We start from the raw sequence: 21,774 nt of genomic DNA on the forward strand, positions 1-21,774 counted from the left end.
AAGACAGAAAAAATAAAAAAGCATAAAACATAAGCATAAAATAATAAGAATAAACACAACATATAAATATATGTTTGTTTATTCAATATGCAAAGGCTCAATGTGTTTTTTCATGTTACTATGAAGTCATTAACTTTTACTTTTCTCCTAATTAATTATGAGCTATATTATAAAAACTTTATGCACATCTGCAACCAACTATATGGCATGGTTGAAAATTTTCTAGGGTTTGCTATTACTTCACCAAGTATCTCTGGATAATATAAGGAAAATGAAATTAAGGTAAAGTTGCATTGTTTTTGCTTTCATTGTTGACAATGAAAGGGAATATACAACTTCTGACTCTATTTAATACTTAAGAACCTGTGAGATACACAGCTCCTTCTTTAAATTAATAAATCTTGAACAAAATGTCATAAATAAAGGTCTCTGATCCAATCCAGTTAGTTTTCATGCTTGATAACGTTAATACTGCCAGATTTTCACAGACCAATTTCCCAGTAATGCAGTTCCCAAAGCTGAACTAAGGTAAGATTAGTAAAACTTCAGCTTATTATTCCTTATTTATAACCATTCACCTAAATTATTAAATATAATACCAACTAAAGAAATATATTGAGTACATACGTGTCCATATATGTGAAATGTTATTCACATGTAAACATATTCTGGAGAACATTTGTAACACCAAATCTAAAGTTCTGTCAACACTTCCATTATAAATTAGATACCATATTGCACATACTCATGCATTAGAAAATGTATGGTGTTTCCCACAGAACATCTTAGAGGCTTCACCTATTTCTAAATATCCATTTCGATTTGCATGGTTAGTTCTTGTGATTAATCCATGTATAGTGAAGGTCTCAAATTCTTCTCTGTTCTATACAGCCTGACTTCCTGCCCATCTTTTATTTTTTTCTTTTGGCCTCCTACATCTAGCCATAACTCAATGTATAAATATTCTTTTTTCCCCCAAGGCCCTGGAAGTGAGTATAATAGTACTGAATGTCATTAAGTCTACAGAACAAATGACAGCCCAGGTAAAGAAAGTTTCCATTTATCATCCTTTGAAAAAGTTGCTCCAACTAGATCTTGAATGTACAAGAAATAAATTGAGCCTATGACTGTTTTTTAGCTTGGAATATTGTTTATACTAATTGTATAAATCATGCAAAGAATCACAGACTTTTTAAGAACCTTTAGGGATCTCATTTGTAGAGAGAGCATGGTTTAAACGATAAGAAATGGAATCAAATAGGTTGGATGCTTATAGCAGAATCACTCCAACAACCAAAAGGGCAGCATGGTTTAATAATACTTCCAGAATGAACTACATCTGTCAGGGGTGAGTTGGACAGGAAAATGCCCAGGGGAGCCAATGGAAAAGTTTCTTTTTTTTCCCTGTTTCCTTTAAAAAAAAAAAAAAAATCCTTCATGATGCAGTTTTTCATTTTGACCAGTAGGGTGAGCTGCAGTGTGTAGCATCATCCTAATTCTTTAAAAAAAAAAAAAAAAAAAGGTAGCCACTGTGTGAACCCTCTGCTCTTTCCTTCCTTCCCCTGACTCACACCGCAAATGCTGAGATTTTTAACCCTTCTTAGGTTTCACATAAAGACATAACTCCTGGACATTAACAAACTGGAAGACTGACAGCAAAATATAAACCAGATAATTGTATATGTGACAACGCACACTTCATAAAGCAAATTACAGCCTGTCAGCAATCATTCCAGCTTTACGCTAACACATTCCATCCACCACTGTTATTGTTCAACTGCTACTAAAATGGGACCTGCTGAGTCTGAATATTTTCAATAGGAATGAGATTTTGACAGAATTCAAAACATGTAAATCTAGGTATTTGGTAGTATGTAGTAAATATACTATAAAATGAATGCATTTATTATATGGCAGCCAGGCAATCATAACTGACATTATTGGTTCATTGTTCTGTTTTCCACTGTATTCTCAGCGTTTAAGTCTTACTATGAAGCTATTCAACTGAATTTTCAACATGTTTTGACTTATAGGAGAAAGCAGTTCTAGTAACAATAAAAATATAATAGCTAACTGAACTCTTACTGGTTACAGGCTCTGGGTCAAGACCCTTTAGGTACTATCTCATTTAATCTACAAAATAATCCTGTGATATACTATTAACCCAAAGTTACAGATAAAGAAATTGAGATCCAGAGATTAAACAATTTACCCAAAGTCATACAGGTGACTCATAAGTGGCTCTGACCCCGCCTTGTCTGATTACTAAGATCTTGTTCTAATTTACTGAGCTGTACAGTCTCCAAATATGCATGCTTTGTAAATTACAATTATTACTCAAAGGCAAAGCATACTGAATGACTTGAATTTATGGCATGTGCCATTAATATCAGTATTTTTTTTTACTTCAGCAAGGTAAATCTATAAAATCAAAAGTATAATTTATTATAAGTAGTGGGAATACTAGTAGTCATATTATGCATGAACCTAACAAAGTCAAATGTGGTCAATTATTTGGTCAAGAAGGAGCTGGTCCGATTTATAGGTTCAAATGTACCTATTATAGTATTGTTGCAGTGATTTTTTAAAGAAATACCACTTTTTAGCAAGAAGCTCATGCTTACAAAAAAATACAACATTTTGGGTTTAGTCAGATCAATATGTTGAATTTTTTTCTAGTGACGTCTGTGTGATTTGGTTTGATCCTGGATATTTTGATGCTGCTTCAGAGAAAGTGAGGCAACGTGTTCCACACCCAAATACAGCTTTGACCTGGCCTAGCTATAGAACTCATTTCCTTTCTGGCACCACCATACTTAAGTCTCAGAGTAGGAAAATGCCTCAAAAATATGTCATTAACTCTGAATGTAGCAATTTTATTACTATTTGATTTATCTTGCTCTCTTTCCCTCTTTTCCTTTCTCTCAAATAATAAACTGAGTGGACCTCAGCACCTAGTCCCTGTCCTGACGCATCCTAGGATCTATCATATCCCAATCAGCTTATATTACTTCTTGAGGGACACTATAAGCCCACTTGGATTTCAATATCTCCTGCTGAAGAAGAATGGGACTACATTTGTCTACAGGCAGATATAAGAAAATTTCACAAAAGACAAAGAAGTAAAAATAAAATAACGTATAATAAAGAAGGTACTATGGGTAAGATAAGCAGGCCTGAAAACGTGAAACATCTTTTAACATACTGAAGAAAAGGTGAGTTTTCTTTGTGAGTAACATAGACCTCCAATACCACTAAAGCTGGAATGGCAAAAAGTGACAAAATTCAGCCTCCTTTTGCCCCTCTGCTTAATAGGAACTCCTGTTCATGTATGAAAATAACAACATGTATGTGTATAACAACAACATTAACAACCAAAGCCTCTTAACACCAACAATTCTGTTCAATGTTTGGCCTTTTTTGGAACAGAAGTTTCACATGGAAGAGTATCTCCTTGTATTTAAATTTTATTTTTCCATCTTTATTGGGGTAGCACTAACAAGGAAAGTGCACTAATCTTAAGAAAAGTGGTATCACTTTTTAAGTTTACGGAAATGCCTTTTAGAGATGAACTGTGATCAAGAACTTTCTAAACTGGCAAGTGTGTGTTAAGTGCATGTCAGCTGACAGGGATAGACAAGTTCAGAGATTGGTTCTTCCACTCTGCCTCTCAAGTATTAGTACTGACTGGAATCTTTATTTTATATATCATGTAACTCCCCTTGTACACAACTTAACAGTTCCTTTTCTGTTTTTTTTTTTTAATTTTATTTTATTTTTAAACTTGACAATATTGTATTGGTTTTGCCAAATATCGAAATGAATCCGCCACAGGTATACATGTGTTCCCCATCCTGAACCCTCCTCCCTCCTGCCTCCCCATACCATCCCTCTGGGTCGTCCCAGTGCACCAGCCCCAAGCATCCAGCATCGTGCATCGAACCTGGACTGGCGACTCGTTCCATATATGATATTATACATATTTCAATGCCATTCTCCCAAATCATCCCACCCTCTCCTGGTAAACAATAACTATTAAACAAGTTTCCAAGAGAAGTATGTGTTGCTGAGAAACACAGTGAAATGCTATATAAGAGAATTGGGCTTAACCATCACCTTATTCAGTCTCCAGATATCAAACAAACTCACTGGCTTTCAAGTCCAAGGGCTTATTCACAAAGAATTTTAAGCAGAAACCCCAAAAATGTTGTATTCAAATTAACCAGAGATTTCTCTCAACACTTTGGGTCCAAACCATGAAAATTCATTAGAGGCACAATTCCTGAAGTAAATTAATATTTATACCAAAATTCTCTGTTCAGAACACAGAACTGTACTCTTTACCTGATTTTCTGTATTGATCCAGGGATAATTCTATCCAAGAAAAAATAGTTTATGTTTTTTTCCTCAACAAGTTTCCAGGCTAATCAAATAAAATTAAAGCAGTCATTAATTTATCACTTTATTTTCTTTGCCATCTACATAATGACAAGAATCAAGAGGTTCTATGAACTTTTAATTACCACACATGCAGAAAAGAAAGACTAAGATAGGGTAAAAAGGTATTCTTTATCAATTACCATGGGTATTATATGATCCTATTTTATTATTTATTTTAAAGTACACTTTTAAGTGGTAGGTTAACTTGCCACACTTATGTAATACTGGTTTCCAAACATGAAACAACAGAGAATACTGCTATTTTATATCATCAGGATCTCACCTATAAATTCATATGTAAAAATAAACAAGGAAAAAACATGAATGGATATAAACTACCAAATCATGATTCTACTGAAAAAGAGCTACTGTATTAAATCAAGTTTTTTGGCGTGCTTCTTTTTCTCCCAAGCTTTGTTGATATATCATTGACATACAATATTGTATTAGTTTTAGATGTACATCATAGTGATTTAATACATGTATACATTAAGAAATTTGGGGGGGATTTTCCATAAACTTTTAATGAGTTGAAAATACATTAACAGGTAAGACTCCTCCACCAAGACTGTAAGTTTAGTCAACATCCATAACCTCGCATAGCTACAATTTTGTTCTTATGATGAGAACTTTTGCAATCTACTCTCTTAGCAACCTTCAAATACACAATACAGTATTGTTAACTACAGTGAGCTTTATTAAATAAAAAAGTTAAGTATGCCCAGAGCAAAAATTTCAAACATTACAAGAAGGAGTGTAATGAAAGCTCATCTTTCTTCCCTTCTCATGGTTCTTCTCTCCAGAAGCAATATGTTTTGTGGGTATTCTATGAATTTTCTGTCTAAATATAACAAGTGTCTGTGAGAGTAGTAAGTCTTTTTGTTTAAAAAAAACAACAAAGGTAGCACTTGTCTTATCTTGTATTCTGCTTTTCCTCCCAATCATTTATCTTGGAGGTTGCTTCATATTAGCAGAAATAGACTTACTTCACTTTTAACTAATTTTTAGCCAAAAAATAATTAATGCACATGGTGAAAATTCAAATCGCACCAAAAGATATAAATAACAAAGATGCTCTCTGTACTCACACTGGTACCCGCCTCAGCAGGGGTACCATGGTTAATAGATTCATGTGTATCCTTCCAAAAATATACTATATACAAATAAAAGCAAGCAGACTTGCATGCATGTGTGTGCACATACACACATACACAGAGTGCACTGTCCAAACTGCCCTCTTCATTTAACAATATGCCTTGGAGAGCTCTCCATGATACACATATATATTCCTTTAATCTCCATGTAGCACTCCATTAAATGCATATAACATACTTTATTTAACTAGTCCCCTATTGCAGAGCATTTAGGCTATTTGGAGTCCTTGCTATTCCAAACAATGCTATAAAAGAACATTTGTGCGTATATTATATTGTATAGGGAATACAGAAGGCAGCAGCATCTGATTCAAATGAGTTCTTTTGCCTGCATGAAAGTCAGTTCTTTTTCTTGTGTCTCAAGATCACATATGCCAAGATGGGACTTTACAAAGGACATCAAGCCTTAGAAAATTTTAAGGTTAGAAAGGAAAAAAGTGGGTCTTTTTGTTTAAAAAAAAAAAAACACACAAAAACTAACCTTTGATAGAATAATGCAATAATGCATTATTGCATTATTCCACTCTAGAAAAACCCAACCAGTAGATGTATAGGAAGTAAAATATTTGAAAAGGTATCAAAGTCAGTAATTAAATTCAAAAACAATGTGTATGTATACTTCCACTTTCTACAGATTAATTTGTATAACATGTAGCAAATAGGGAAAGGGGAGAAAGGTCCAAAGGAAGTCAAGTCACAAAAGCAGCTGTCAAGATTGTTGATGCTAAAAGTTTGGGCTAAAGCCAAAGGCAGGAGCATTCGTCCAGTGTACATTTCCCCCTGTTAAATTCCCAAAAGACATGGAAAACATTCTGGAAGACTTCTTTTTAAAAAGTAGTATAGGTTAGGATATTCTAGGTTCATAACCAACACTTGTGTTTATAAAATATTAGCATTCCAGGAATAGTGATAGAAAGACACTTAACAATAAATTACAAATATTGTAAATTCAGACTTTTTCTTACATTTGCAAACACATCATAAATTTCGGCTATGTTTCTTTGTGTAAATCCTACTTATGACTGTGCTAAAACCTTCTGGCATGAATGCAAAGAGTATTTTCATAAATAAAACTTGTAAAATCACTGTACACTCCATTAAGTCAAAAACACTTCTCTTCAACTTCAAAGGGAAACCTTTCTCTCCTTTTTTTAGTGCTAAGATGGTGTTTCTTTGCTGCTTTAATGGCTTGCTTCTTGTAGTTGTCATAACTACATGCTCCAAGTATGTGATAGTAAAAAAAGAGAAGGAAACTGACATCCATGCTTCGATTCAACATGTCTCAGACATTACAGAGCAATAAGCTCATAAATCTAACCTCTGAAGTGCCTACCAACAAAAAGTCTGCACACACAGCCTTTAAACACAAAATCTCACAAATATATGTATATATACATATACTCCAGTACATATATATATATATGGTGAGTTAAATGGCCTTATACCAGGGTTCAGCTGGAATGGATGAATATTATGGAAAGATATGTGAATATATATTACCTAAGTTCCATACATAGATTTACTTGCATAGCCCTACTGTGAAACATAAACATAATACTTGTTACCACTTCAGTAAGCGCCTACCAAGCGGCAAGCACTCCTCATGAGTTCATCATCTTATTAAAATTCATTACAACTCATAATAAGTGTGAAGAAGATATTATTAGGGCTTCCCAGGTGGCGCTAGTGGTAAAGAACGTGCCTACCAATGCAGGAGACGCAAGGGACGCAGGTTTGATCCCTGAATCAGGAAGATCCCTTGGGAAGAGGGCATGGCAACCCACTCCAGTATTCTTGCCTGGAGAATTCCATGGACAGAGGAGCCTGGTGGGCTACAGTCCACAGGGTTGCACAGCATCAGACACTGAAGGACAGCACACGCACACACATAGATATTATTAGAAGATTTTGTAAATGAGAAGGTGATGTCACTTGCTATAGCTCACAATGCTTGTTAGTAAAGGAACTGGGATTCGAATTCAGATCTAACTTCAAAGCTCATGCTGTTTCCTTAATAAAACATTAAACTTGAAACAAAAACTTAAAAAACCCTCATTGTTTTATGTATTTTGTGTCCAAATACATAAAGTATCTTATGCTTTCATGTACCAGGTTTCATACTAGAAACAAAATATCATTACATTTTTTATTAATTTCAAACTAGATTTTTTCTTTTGTTCTTGCATTATGGTGAATTTTTAAAATGTACAAAGGTAGGAAAAAGTGTAATAACTCCCCTTGTACACATTGTCCAGCTTCAACATAATTTATGATCCATTTTATTTCATCTACACCCCACCCCATTTATTTCTTCCTCTCCCATATTATTTTGAATAATACATCAGAATCTATTACTTTATCTTCAAATATCACAGCATACAAATACAAACATAATGTCACTGTCACACCTAAAAAATTAGCAGTAGATTCTCAACATAAAAAATCCAGTCAGTGTCCAAATTTCTAATTCTCTCGTAGATTTTATAGTTTGATTCAGGATGCAAATAAGGTTCACACATTAGTTGATATGGCTTTTAAATCTCCTTTAATCTATAGTTAATGTGGTTTTATAATAACATTTGCTTTATTCATTTTGTATTATTTGCTTTTCCTAAGCTGTATTTTTTGGCATCAATTCACTTTGACAAGGGATATAGGCCTGCCACTTCAAAATAAGATTTTTAAGATTCACATAGTGGAAAGTTTCCATATTGAAATATACCAAGTAATTTTCTCATAAACCCTCTACATCACCTATGCAGATACTCAAAGAATCTTCAAGCTGGCAAGAAATTTCACTGGTCCATATTTACCATTATTGCAAGTATAATGTAAGGGACCATTGGACAGAAAAAAATACCATTTTGTTACATATATTTATGATATTCCCATGGTCTTTCTTAAATTTTTTTTTAAATATTGTATCATTTGTTTTAGACTCTGGGTCCATGGTGGGCAATTTTTATAATACTCATGAAGAAGTTTTATAGCAATAAATTTAAATTATAAACACTATGTCTTGTAACTGAAACTTTTTCTAATTGTAACTGTCACTAGGATCAATACCATCAAGCACTATGGCTACCTAAACAGGTAAAGCTAATATTGTTGCAGAGATTTGAGCAATATCACGTTTTAAATATCTGATTGCGGAAATGGTAAAGTTCCATAGCAAAGATTCCAATGTACTTTCTTTGTAATTTTAAGTAATTTAGGTAGAGAAAAAGTTTTCAAAGTAAACAGGGCTTGAATTATCAAAGGAATCTCAATAAAAAATAAAAATAAAAAGTCTTTCCCATGTTTTACAATTTTGTTTAAGCCCATTAAAAGAGGTCTTTCATTTATGTCCCTTCTATATTAAAGTAATAAATTATTGGGATTATTTTTCTTCCTATTTCATTATTTTTAAATGAACATCATTCAGGAAGTTAAACAGTGGACGAATATGAAAATTTAGGTGAAAATGGAAGGAAAGAATTATCATAACACCATGAACAGAAACTATACTATGTCCAGTCACCATGCTAGGACTTACACGTATTACTATTAGTCCTCATGACAACCTGCAATGAGGCAGTAAAATACAGCAATGAAGATACTGGGCTCTAGAATACTAATAAGCATGGAGTTTCTTATTAGGGTGATGAACACGTTCTGAAATTAGACAATGGTGATGGTTGTGCAACTCAGTGACTAAAGTAAAAAACCACTGATGCATACTTTTAAAGGGTTAATTCTTTTGTTATGTGAATTATATCACAATAAAGCTTTTATGTTTTCTAAAAAGAGTACGTTACAAAGTCATACTGATTAAGTTAGACTCCTTGAAGAGATTGGCCTTGAGCAATTCTCTTAACCACTCTCTGCCTCAGTAGCCACATCTATCAGATGGGTATATTAACAGTACTTATTCCATAGGGCTGTTCTGAGGGTTAGATAAGATAATGCATGTAAAAGACTTCGCACAGTGTCTGGCACATCTTTGTTTTATAGATAAGGAAGCCAGGATTCAGAAAAATGAAGCAACTTGCTAAGTTCACGTAACCTTTAGCTAAATGGTATAGTGAGACTTGAACCCAGGATTATTAGGCCTCAACGTCCATGCTCTTTCTACCACACCCTGTTTCTTCTCCAGAACAGGGACAAAACTCTCCCGATACTATTCCACGATCACTCTTCTATCGCATTAAACCTGGCATTGAATGGAATGACGGATAAGAAATGCTTTGCTTGAAATCCTTCTCTAGGTCTACTCTCCCAAGTATCTCTCTTTCAAAGGTTATCTTTTCAGCACCTTGTGTCAACTCTTTTGTAACTAAGGACTATTTTCCCTCTAGGTACCAGACTTTTGTACAAATATTCTGAAGAATATGCATGTGTGTTTAGGGAAATGCAGAGTTAATAAAATTCATCCAATCACCTTCCTGCACAAAAATCCTGCCACAGATAAAAATGCCAGGAATGTTTGGGGCCACCATTTCTGTCCTTCTTCACTCCCTTCCCAATACTACTTAGTCTTCCAGGGCTCTTAAAATACTTCTGCCATCTGTTCTACTTCTTACATATTCTTATTCTTTTCATAATCCCAAATTGCCCCATAGTATCTTAAATAGACCAGCTCCCAGCCAACCTACATTTTAGAAGCAAACAATCTGCTAAGATCTGACCAAAAGGACAAAGTAAAAGATACCCTTTCTTTCCTCTTCTGCCCCTCAAAACTGTCTTAGTGGGAGGAACAAAGCTGGGGGCAAGCCACATGTACACGGGTTTTCTATTTTATCTTTCCTTACATTACTTCCAAATGAGCAAAGAATATCCAATTTGCTACATGTATCCAGTCATTGTCAAGAAGTAAAGAGTTTTCTGATCTAAATAAACTCTTTTCAGTTGTCTCCTTGACTGCTGTACCTCTGGCTTCTTTCTAAAAGAGAAAGACTGTGTAGAAGTTGCCCTATGCTGGAAGATGACTACAATACCACTATTACAAGAATCTGGTGAGATGTGTGCTTTGTCTTTTGAGCCCCACACAGTCCCTTGTGTTAAGCTCTAAAATTATTTTCTCTTCTCAACACATTACTGTACCACATCTCTGACACTAATTCTTTATTTCTCCTTTAGGTAATTAATTCTATCTTCACAGTTCCATTCATTTCTGCCAGTTTACATTCATATTCTGCCCCCTGTGGATTTTGGTTAGCATCTGTTAAACCCTGAACTATAGGGCCATTTCTTGAATAGCGTATTTCACATTTTGCAAAACAAACTGCTACATTAGTACATATAATTCTCTATTCTCAACCTGTGTTTTCAGCCATAAATGCTTTAGGACAGTGAGATATACAGTAACACCATATCACATTATTTAAAATGTTACAAAAGCTATGGTTATAATTTATAAAAGTTTAAAAACTTTAAAAATATAATATTTTATTTTTAAAGTTTGCTTTTAAAGAAAACCTTTATAGACTTCAAAGTATGAGCTAGGAAAATTAAAATTTTAATAAAACTAGTATCATTACAGTTTGATTTTTTTAAGATGCTACTGCTCACTGAGATGGATACATTCATAATGTTAAGAAAAAAAAATGGAAAAGCTCGCAATTGGTTAAAAAATTTTATAGAGCAAAATAGTTCATAAAGCTATTTTAGTTTAAAATGCTGTGATTTTTCTGAGAAAATAAAAATCTCCCATTTATAACAAGTTGAGATAGTTAATATTGAGAATGATGTTTCTGACATTCTCAACCAGGGTACTAAAAATAAAGAATGCATATACTTTAAAGGCACCCCCTCAAACTGAAATCAGAAAAATTTTCAATTTTGAACCTTTTAAAAATGTGTTTTAATCCTGTCTCTTTTTTTCAATTTTGCACACAGCTGTCTGTTGTACTTTTTAGAATCATGCCAGATGCTGGGTTCATCAAGCAAAAGCAGGAAAACAATGGTTTGAAAGCAATTAGAAGCACTGAGGCTGCAGCCAGGCTCATATTAAAATGTGATAACACCGTTCTAGTGGGAATTTCAACACTACTCCATTTCTGACATTTTTCTGCTGCCAGACAGGCAGGCTGTGTGGAAGAGCACTGTGATTGAGGAGGTAACATACTGGAATTTATTTCTGGAGCAATGAAGGATTAGCTGAGTTGGAGCCCTCCCAAGGCTTTTATTATGGACTCGGCCACCATTTTATTTGAATGCTGGTGGATCCTATTGGCATCTAACAAAGCTCAAGGAATAAAAGCTTTGGTCCTATAAAATAATCTAGCACGAATTCATTCAGAAGGCAGAAGCATCAGGGCTTCTTATTGCTAAAAAGCAGGGCAAGGGAGCCCAGCAGGGTGAAGGTTAATTAAACACTCCACTAACTTTCCTCAGAAAAGGCTAATGCCACCCTATGGAGAAGCTTACTTAGAAGATACAGAAGTAACAATACCATCTACACATTTTTAGTATGAACCATAAATGGTTGGAGAGGACTCACCTTGGGGCTGAAAATTCCAAAAGTATCTGAAATAAAAGGAAAAAGAATGGAGATAAGTCAAACTTGTATTTCTCAATCGTGGCATATGATAGCAATAGCACTCCTTCCAAAAAGCTTCCTAAATAGTCAATAACTAGCCAAAGCCACAATCTACTCTAAGAAAAACCAAAGGGTTGTCCTTGAGATTTGAAAGATTCTTAAAGGCTTGAAAGGGACATTTAACTCACTGTATCTCCTTAGATAAGTCTGACTTTAGAGCTAGAAAGGTCCTAAAATATTACCTAACCATGGTCCAGGTTTCTCCTAAGGAGCTCTTCAGGCTTTGAGCAGGACGAGCCCTTGTTTGGATAACCTATCTTGTGTGTTATAGGACAATCAGCATCATTGGTTCTGGGCACCAAAAACTAGGGGCACCCCCAGTTGTTATGACAACTAAAACACCCCCCAACACATCCCCAGATACCTTCTAGGCCTAAATTCTTAATTTTACAGGTGATGTATGAACAACTGACTCAAGGTCATCCAATATTTTAGTGTCCGAGCCAAGACTGGGGCTCTTGCAATTCAGTCTATCATTCCATCTCCTCTTTTATTTTGGGAAATGACTGGCAAACCCCACAACCCTTGAAGTCTTACAAATAATGAAATGGCAATAGCAGAAGGGATCATTTGCAAGTCACTTATTTGAAATCTAAATTGCTTCCCCCGCCTCCCCACAGAAGCAATGTTATATATAGTGGCTACCCACAAAAGTCTATTGTACTTTGGACTCCATTTCCTCCTGCCTTCACAGGATACTTACATTATTCTACATCGATTTTCTCTTGTATAAATTCAACCTCTTCCTCTCAACATGGCCCTTTCCATCAGCATTTATGCTCATATAAAAATAAAGCAAACTTTCCCTCACCCCCTTCACGTCCCTCCATCTGCTGCCTTCTTTCCTTTCACATCACAGTGAAATTTTCCCAAGTGTTGGCTATAGTCTCTCTTTATTTCCTCACCTCCCACCCGCTCTTCAACATATCCCAATCTTGTTTACAGTCACCACATATTAATTCTTGGCTATAAACATAGTAATCTCTATCCCTCTAAGTGGAAAGAATATTTTTCTATCCTCATCTTGACTTCCCAGGGGCATATATGAGTATAACAGCACTTTTTTTCTAAGGAGAGAGTTCACAGTTTTAATCCAATTCTTAAAAATATTCCAAAAAAGATGAGGAAAGGGTAATACATTGATGATAATGGTGTGTCTTCTAGTATGTGAAAGTGAAAGTCACTCAGTCATGTCCGACTCTTAGCAACCTCATGGACTATACAGTCCATGGAATTCTCTAGGCCAGAATACTGGAGTGGGTAGCCTTTCTCTTCTCCAGGGGAATCTTCCCAACCCAGGTCTCCAGCATTGCAGGCAGATTCTTTACCAGCTGAGCCATAAGGGAAGCCCAAGAATACTGGAGTGGGTAGCTTATCTCTTCTCCAGTGGATCTTCCCAACCCAGGAATCAAACCCGGGTCTCCTGCATTGCAGGTGGATTCTTTACCAACTGAGTTCATGGCTGAAATAAAGTGTGGCTACTTTGGGGAGGAACACCAGCCCAATGAGCATCTAGGTTATTTCTTTATAAAAATTCAGAAAATGGAGAGCAAGGAGATTATATGCAGGGGGTATACATCTCTGGAGTATAACCCAGAGATGAATTTGTGGGAAATAAACAGAGTAAGAAGAGAACGTGAAGAAACCTTGCAATGGACTTTTCTTGTTCCTTTTCTTTCTCAGAACAGTTCTGGACTGGCAATCAGGTGAAGGAATGCTAAGATGCTTGGGTTAGAGGGCAAGTAAAGTTCAGAACAGCTTTGACGTCTTCAGTGGAAAGGGGCAGAAGGGAGGAGAAGGGGAAGGGTGGGAAATACAAAGGTGCAGCCCCTGGGGAAGAGGGCGGCCACGCTGACACGAGGGCATATGTAAACTGAAACCGGCTGCGACTTAAATAATCGGTTTATATTAGTGTACCAACCAGACCCTGCCATTTCCCAATGAACTTGGCCAATGTGATAAGTTCTCCATAAATCTCCTGTCTGTAAAACACAGCTTACCAAGCAAATTATCAAGAGGGTGAACAATTTTCCATCTTCTTTTCCTATTTTTCCATCTTTTCTCAAGGTGTTGTCTTGCCCCCTCCCCATTCCAATCATTATCCAACCTCTATCTAGTTCAGTATAAACAGAAATTAGGATATGAACATGTGCAAACTGTGTGTGCGCACTCCTCTTTCCAAAATGTTAGTGACAGCAACAGCAAAAACTTGGCTAACAAGTATCTTCACTTACTGATCGAGAAAAAAACTTAGCCACGCCCCAGTGGCAGTTAAAGGGCCAATTCATGGTAAATTGTCAAAACAGGTAATAATGATCTCAGTCTCTTACCTGTTCCCCCGACCCCTGCCCTCCACAATCTCCATTCCAACTCACACACATTTTCAGTTCCTTTCTCTATGTACTATAAAGTGTCCTGGTTTCGCTCGTTAGTTAAGGAGATGTATATGTTCACATGTACCAAGCATTGCTTCTCCCAAAGGTAGTTATATCTTAAGAAGGCTGTTTACGGAGGAAGAATTAAATTAAATTTAATCCAATAATCTGCTTTATACTGTTATTAAATATTTCAGTCAATAAAAATTATATATAGAACTTGATGTAGAAAAATGACATGAAGTGGAATATCAGTTTGCTTCTTTCTCAAGAGATATAAAACTACCCTGGTAAACTACCTCTTTTTCCTTTCTTCTTATTTTAACTATTTATTATGTAACAACCCTAAAGGAAGTCCGTACACACACACACACACACACACACACCCCCCTCTATCCCAGAGCTCAGAGAGGATACTTCTAAAAGGCAAGGCCAAAAGGTGAACAATCTCATTTCTCACTGGAGGGCACCATGGATTATTCTTTGCTGACTCACTTAAAAGTCTTAATCTTATCTTGTTAAATATATCCTATGGATGGCATTCACTACATTCTCTGGAAAGATGATTCCGCACAAGAGAATTCTGCTCTCCTTAGGAGGCATTTAGTCAAATCCTGCCAACATCTTCTAATTCTTATCCTTCACTTTAAAAACAATTATCCCTTAGCCAGAGACTCCAACAAGTCTGAAACTAGAAATTTTAAACCAAAATACAAAGACCACAATGGAAATATATAAAAGAAAAAGCATGCAAACACACACACGGAGTTGTGTTCATCCTAAATGCCTCTGAGAATTTCATATCAGGGCTGAGCAGATAGATAGCAACACTTCTTTAATCTTCTCTTTGAAGCTTCAGCTTCAATATGAAAGGGAAGCTATCACTCCTCTACCATATCCATACTTGACATCATCAGGTCCATGCAAATGATATTTGGAACTGGAAAAAAGATGAGTACAGAATGAGCAGAGAGAAAATGCTGCAACTGTATTGATGATGATGATTTTCACATTCAGTCAAAATAAATCCATCTTGTGTCTCCAAAATTAAAATGGAAGAATAATATTTTACAACATTTAGTCTATGCTACAGAATAAAGTCTTTAAAATTTTCTTCTTATTATTATTTATCTATTATTTTTGGCTGCACTGGGTCTTCACTGCTGCACTCGGGCTTTCTCCAGTTGTGGGCGCGGGCCGGGGGGCTACTCTCTAGTTGCAGTGCACGGGCTTCTCACCGCAGTGGCTTCTCTTGTTGCAGAGCACATGTTCTAGGGCACACAGACTTCAGTAACTTCAGCACATGGGCTCAGTAGTTGTGGAGCCCACAGGCTTAGTTGCCCCAAGCCATGTGGAATCTTCCAGGACCAGGGATGGAACTCCTGTCCCCTGCATTGGCAGGCAGATTCTTAACCACTGGACCCCATGGAAATCCCTGAATAAAGTCTTGAAAATTCAAGGTTACTTTACATGCAAGACAAAATTTGCTATTTGTGTTTTTAAATTAAAGAAGTTCTATTTGAACTTTAGTTTAAGGAAAGGTGCAGCAAATGAACTCACTATATTGAGGGAGTCTTGATGTCCAGCTGTAGCTATCATAGCAGTAGTAATAGTAATGATAATAACAATGCTAAGATTTTTAAAAATCAATTGCTGGGCATTGTTTTAAGTACTTATATAAACTTACTTCCTCCACATTCTAACCCTATATTATGCCCATTTTATAAATGAGGAAACCGAGGCATCAAGAGGTGAGAGAACTTGCCCATGGTTTCATAGCTACTAATCAAGGTTTATTAATCCTAGCTAATCCTAGCAACTAGATCCAGAACAGACACTCTAATAAGAAATTAAACAGGAAAGTTTTGAGACTCTGTGTTTCCACTGCAGGGGGAGGTCCATCTCAGATTACACTTCAGTATCTTTTAAATTGCGATCATACTGTTTTAGTTTGCCAATTAAGATTGATGGAATATGAGATTTCTCCTAAAAATGAGGCTATTAACTTTTAATCATTAGTTTGGGGTTTGAAGGTGGGTGTCAAATTCTTGACCATGGAGCTAACCAATAAACACGTTTAGTGAGGTTAAAATATTCAGAGCCTTAACCACTAAGCTAGCTAATTAGATAGATCCTGGTGAAGTAGGTAAAACAAATGTAACTATCCTCATTTTATTGGAACTATCTAAGAAGGAACTGGCAACCCACTCCAGTGTTCTTGCCTGGAGAATCCCAGGGACGGGGGAGCCTGGTGGGCTGCCGTCTATGGGGTCGCACAGAGTCAGACACGACTGAAGCGACTTAGCAGCAGCAGCAACAAGAAGGAAAAATAATTCCATTTCCTAATTATAATAAAACTCTGTATTAAGCATTTAACACATGCTAGGTGTTATGGCAGAAAGTGAAGTGCAACTAAAAAGCCTCTTGAAAGTGAAAGAGGAGAGTGAAAAAGTTGGCTTAAAGCTCAACATTCAGAAAACGAAGATCATGGCATCTGGTCCCATCACTTCATGGCAAATAGATGGGAAAACAGTGGAAACAGTGTCAGACTTTATTTTTGAGGGCTCCAAAATCACTGCAGATGGTGACTGCAGCCATGAAATTAAAAGACGCTTACTCCTTAGAAAGAAAGTTATGACCAACCTAGATAGCATATTCAAAAGCAGACATTACTTTGCCAACAAAGGTTTGTCTAGTCAAGGCTATGGTTTTTCCAGTAGTCATGTATGGATGTGAGAGTTGGACCATAAAGAAAGCTGAGCACCAAAGAATTGATGCTTTTGAACTGTGGTGTTGGAGAAGACTCTTGAGAGTCCCTTGGACTGCAAGGAGATCCAACCAGTCCATTCTAAAGGAGATCAGCCCTGGGTGTTCTTTGGAAGAAATGATGCTAAAGCTGAAACTCCAGTACTTTGGCCACCTCATGCGAAGAGTTGACTCATTGGAAAAGACTCTGATGCTGGGAGGGATTGGGGGCAGGAGGAAAAGGGGATGACAGAGGATGAGATGGCTGAATGGCATCACCAACTCGATGGACGTGAGTTTGAGTTAACTCCAGGAGTTGGTGATGGGCAGGGAGGCCTGGCGTGCTGCAATTCATGGGGTCACAAAGAGTCGGACACGGCTAAGTGACTGAACTGAACTGAACTGAGGTGTTGTGCTCAGTATACATTTTACATGTATTATTTTATATGTATTATTTTATCTTCATCATAATCCAATGAGATTATTACTATTACAATGATACTATATTATCCCCTTTTTACAGATGAGGAAACTAAGACTCAGGATAGTCAAACAAATTGGCCAGGATCATGCAGCCATTAAGCGGCAGAGTCAAGATCTGTATCTAGGTCTGCTGGGTAACTGCATTTCCACTGGCTGTAATGCAGAAAACAAGTCTAGTACTAAGAGAAGTTATAACTGTTTTGTCAGACAGCCTTGTATCAGGGAGCAGTCAGTTCAGAGTCTTTAATTTGGAGTCAACTATGGTTTCAACTATTTGAGCTTTGGGAAATTCATAAACTCCCTAAAATTATAGGTAAAAAGTAATGTGTGTTTTCTTTTTCCTTGAAAAAGAGTCCATGAACTCCATTAGAATTCAAAAAATGTCACTAACTCCTCCTCCAAAATGGTAAGACCCACTTATCATTAGATGAATAGAATTAGATGAGTAGGGTTAGATGAAAAGGATTATAATGGCATTATAAACCTAACTATGCAGAAAGGCTAAAATCTGTAATCTAGAACATCTAGACGAAAATCTTTTACAACTAAAGCATTAAGAGTGTTGTTTTACTTGTGACTTACAGAAATTTAAGACCCATCATACACTCCCTGTCTTGGTAAAAAAAAAAATCAAATCTCTTCTTGATGACTTACAGATGTCCAGATTTGAACTTTAGTTTTTTGTACAAAAACAGTGGTGTCTTCTAAATGGGTAGGCTGTCTGTAATACTCAATGTCCAGAGACTTCCATTTCCCTCTTGGTCATCTCTGTTCCCTGGTAATGGCTGTCTCCAAACAAACTGCAAAGACTAACGCTAAAGTGTTATCCTGGCATTAGGGCTTCAGTAGTAAGTAAATCTCTTCAAGAAAATTAGAGATACCAAGGGAACATTTCATGCAAAGATGGGCTCAATAAAGGACAGAAATGGTCTGGACCTAACAGAAGCAGAAGATATTAAGAAGAGGTGCCAAGAACACACAGAAGAACAGTACAAAATAGACCTTCACGACCCAGATAATCACGATGGTGTGATCACTCACCTAGAGTCAGACATCCTGGAATGTGAAGTCGAGTGGGCCTTAGAAAGCATCATTATGAACAAAGCTAGTGGAGGTGATGGAATTCCAGTTGAGCTATTTCAAATCTTGAAAGATGATGCTGTGAAAGTGCTACACTCAATAAGCAAGCAAATTTGGAAAACTCAGCAGTGGCCACAGGACTGGAAAAGGTCAGTTTTCATTCCAATCCCAAAGAAAGTCAATGCCAAAGAATGCTCAAACTACCAAACAATTGCACTCATCTCACACGCTAGTAATGCTCAAAATTCTCCAAGCCAGGCTTCAGCAATACGTGAACCGTGAACTTCCAGATGTTCAAGTTGGTTTTAGAAAAGGCAGAGGAACCAGAGATCAAATTGCCAACATCCACTGGATCATGGAAAAAGCAAGAGAGTTCCAGAAAAACATCTATTTCTGCTTTAAAGAATATGCCAAAGCCTTTGACTGTGTGGATCACAATAAACTGTGGGAAATTCTGAAAGAGATGGGAATACCAGACTACCTGACCTGCCTCTTGAGAAACCTATATGCAGGTCAGGAAGCAACAGTTAGAACTGGACATGGAACTACAGACTGGTTCCAAATAGGAAAAGGAGTATGTCAAGGCTATATATTGTCACCCTGCTTATTTAACTTATATGCAGAGTACATCATGAGAAACGCTGGGCTGGAAGAAGCACAAGCTGGAATCAAAATTGCCAGGAGAAATATCAATAACCTCAGATATGCAGATGACACTACCCTTATGACAGAAAGTGAAGAGGACCTAAAAGGCCTCTTGATGAAAGTGAAAGTGGAGAGTGAAAAAGTTGGCTTAAAGCTCAACATTCAGAAAACGAAGATCATGGCATCTGGTCCCATCACTTCATGGGAAATAGATGGAGAAACAGTGGAAACAGTGTCAGACTTTATCTTTTGGGCTCCAAAATCACTGCAGATGGTGACTGCAGCCATGAAATGAAAAGACGCTTACTCCTTGGAAGCAAAGTTATGACCAACCTAGATAGCATATTCAAAAGCAGAGACATTACGTTGCCAGCAAAGGTCCGTTTAGTCAAGGCTATGGTTTTTCCAGTAGTCATGTATGGATGCGAGAGTTGGACTATAAAGAAAGCTGAGCACCGAAGAACTGATGCTTTTGAATTGTGGTGTTGGAGAAGACTCTTGAGAGTCCCTTGGACTACAAGGAAATCCAACCAGTCCATTCTAAAGGAGATCAGCCCTGGGTGTTCTTTGGAAGAAATGATGCTGAAGCTGCAACTCCAGTACTTTGGCCACCTCATGCGAAGAGTTGACTCATTGGAAAAGACTCTGATGCTGGGAGGGATTGGGGGCAGGAGGAAAAGGGGATGACAGAGGATGAGATGGCTGGATGGCATCACCGACTCGATGGACGTGAGTTTGAGTTAACTCCGGGAGATGGTGATGGACAGGGAGGCCTGGCGTGCTGCAATTCATGGAGTCGCAAAGAGTCGGACATGACTAAGCCACTAAACTGAACTGAATTGAACTGAGTAAGTTTTAAGGCTAGGAAAACCCTTGCATTTGACCTTGAGTATTGAGTCACATGGTAAATACGGATTATACCCAAGGAAATGACTTTTCTGAACAATGCTAATAGTCTCTACACTGAATATTTCCTATAACCTCGTCTCTCATTTGGGAAGATTCAGTTGATTTTGAACTCTCTTTCCACTACCAGTATTCCAACAGAAGGAATGGGCAAGGGGCAGAGGTAATAGGGCATGACATCCAAGAACACAAATGGGAAAAGAGCACCATCTGGTGGAAGTCTCTGATGGAGCATCAGAGGACAGGGACCCAGGGGTGGGGGTATCCAACTCTTCGTGACCCCATGGACTGTAGCTTGCCAGGCCCCTCTGTCCATGGGATTCTTCAGGCAAGAATACTGGAGTGGGTTGTCATTCCCTTCTCCAGGGGATCTTCCCAACTCAGGGATTGAACCTGGGTCATTGCAGGCAGATTCTTTACTGGTTGGGCTACCAGGGCTGGGGGTACCAGCCTTAGAAACAGTTGAGCAAGCATGGGACGGTCCCTGGGAGTGGTGCCCCTATGGTCCCTGTTCCTTCAAGCCATCAAAAGTACAAGAACTAGTATCTGCCTACAGGAAGCTTACAATCTTTTCTAAAATATGAAATACACATGAAGAGATAGTCAATTTAAGATAGTAAATTACAAACACACACACACTATGGTAACAACAACAAAAAAAGATACGCAGATGATAGCACTCTAATGGCAGAAAGTGAAGAGGAACTAAAGAGCCTCTTGATGAGGGTGAATGCAAAGAGTGAAAAAGCTGACTTGAAAACACAACATTGAAAAAACTAAGATCATGGCATCTGGTCCCATCACTTTATGGCAAATAGAAGGGGAAAAAGTAGAAGCAATGACAGATTTTATTTGGGGGGTCTCCAAAATCACTATAGACAGTGACTGCAGCCATGAAATTAAAAGATGCTTGTTCCTTGAAAATTATGAGAAATCCGGACAGCATATTAAAAGGCAGAGACATCACTTTGCCAACAAAGGTCCATATAGTCAAAGCTATGGTTTTTCCAAAAGTCATGTACGGATGTGAGAGTTTGGCCATAAACAAGGCTGAGTGCCAAAGAATTGATGCTTTTGAATTATGCTGCTGAAGACTTGAGAGTTCTTTGGACCGCAGAGATCCAGCATTCATATTTTGGTTGCCTGATGCTAAGAACTGACTCTCTGGAAAAGATCTTGATGCTGGAAAAGACTGAAGGCAAAAGAAGAAAGGGTGGCAGAGGATGGGGCTTCTCTGGTAGCTCAGCTGGTAAAGAATCCACCTGCAATGCAGGAGACCCCAGTTCAATTCCTGGGTTGGGAATTCCACTGGAGAAGGGATAGGCTACCCATTCCAGTATTCTTAGGCTTCCCTGGTGGCTCAGCT

General features: G+C 37.3%; 1 protein-coding gene across 3 annotated transcripts in view; it reads right to left on the bottom strand.

The window, feature by feature from the left end:
• SKAP1 (src kinase associated phosphoprotein 1) overlaps positions 1–21,774 on the bottom strand; it is a 304,655-nt gene that overhangs the window by 211,389 nt on the left and 71,492 nt on the right. For all 3 annotated transcript variants that reach the window (XM_086358049.1, XM_086358052.1, XM_086358050.1), the window contains one exon: positions 12,076–12,101. In XM_086358049.1, coding sequence (XP_086214175.1) covers positions 12,076–12,101 — 26 coding nt within the window. The remainder of the gene's footprint in view (positions 1–12,075; positions 12,102–21,774) is intronic.

Source organism: Bos grunniens, chromosome 19 (genome assembly GCF_055505025.1).
Source record: "Bos grunniens cultivar Pamir isolate PY7600 chromosome 19, Bosgru_T2T1.0, whole genome shotgun sequence".
In the NCBI taxonomy this organism is placed as follows: domain Eukaryota; kingdom Metazoa; phylum Chordata; class Mammalia; order Artiodactyla; family Bovidae; genus Bos; species Bos grunniens.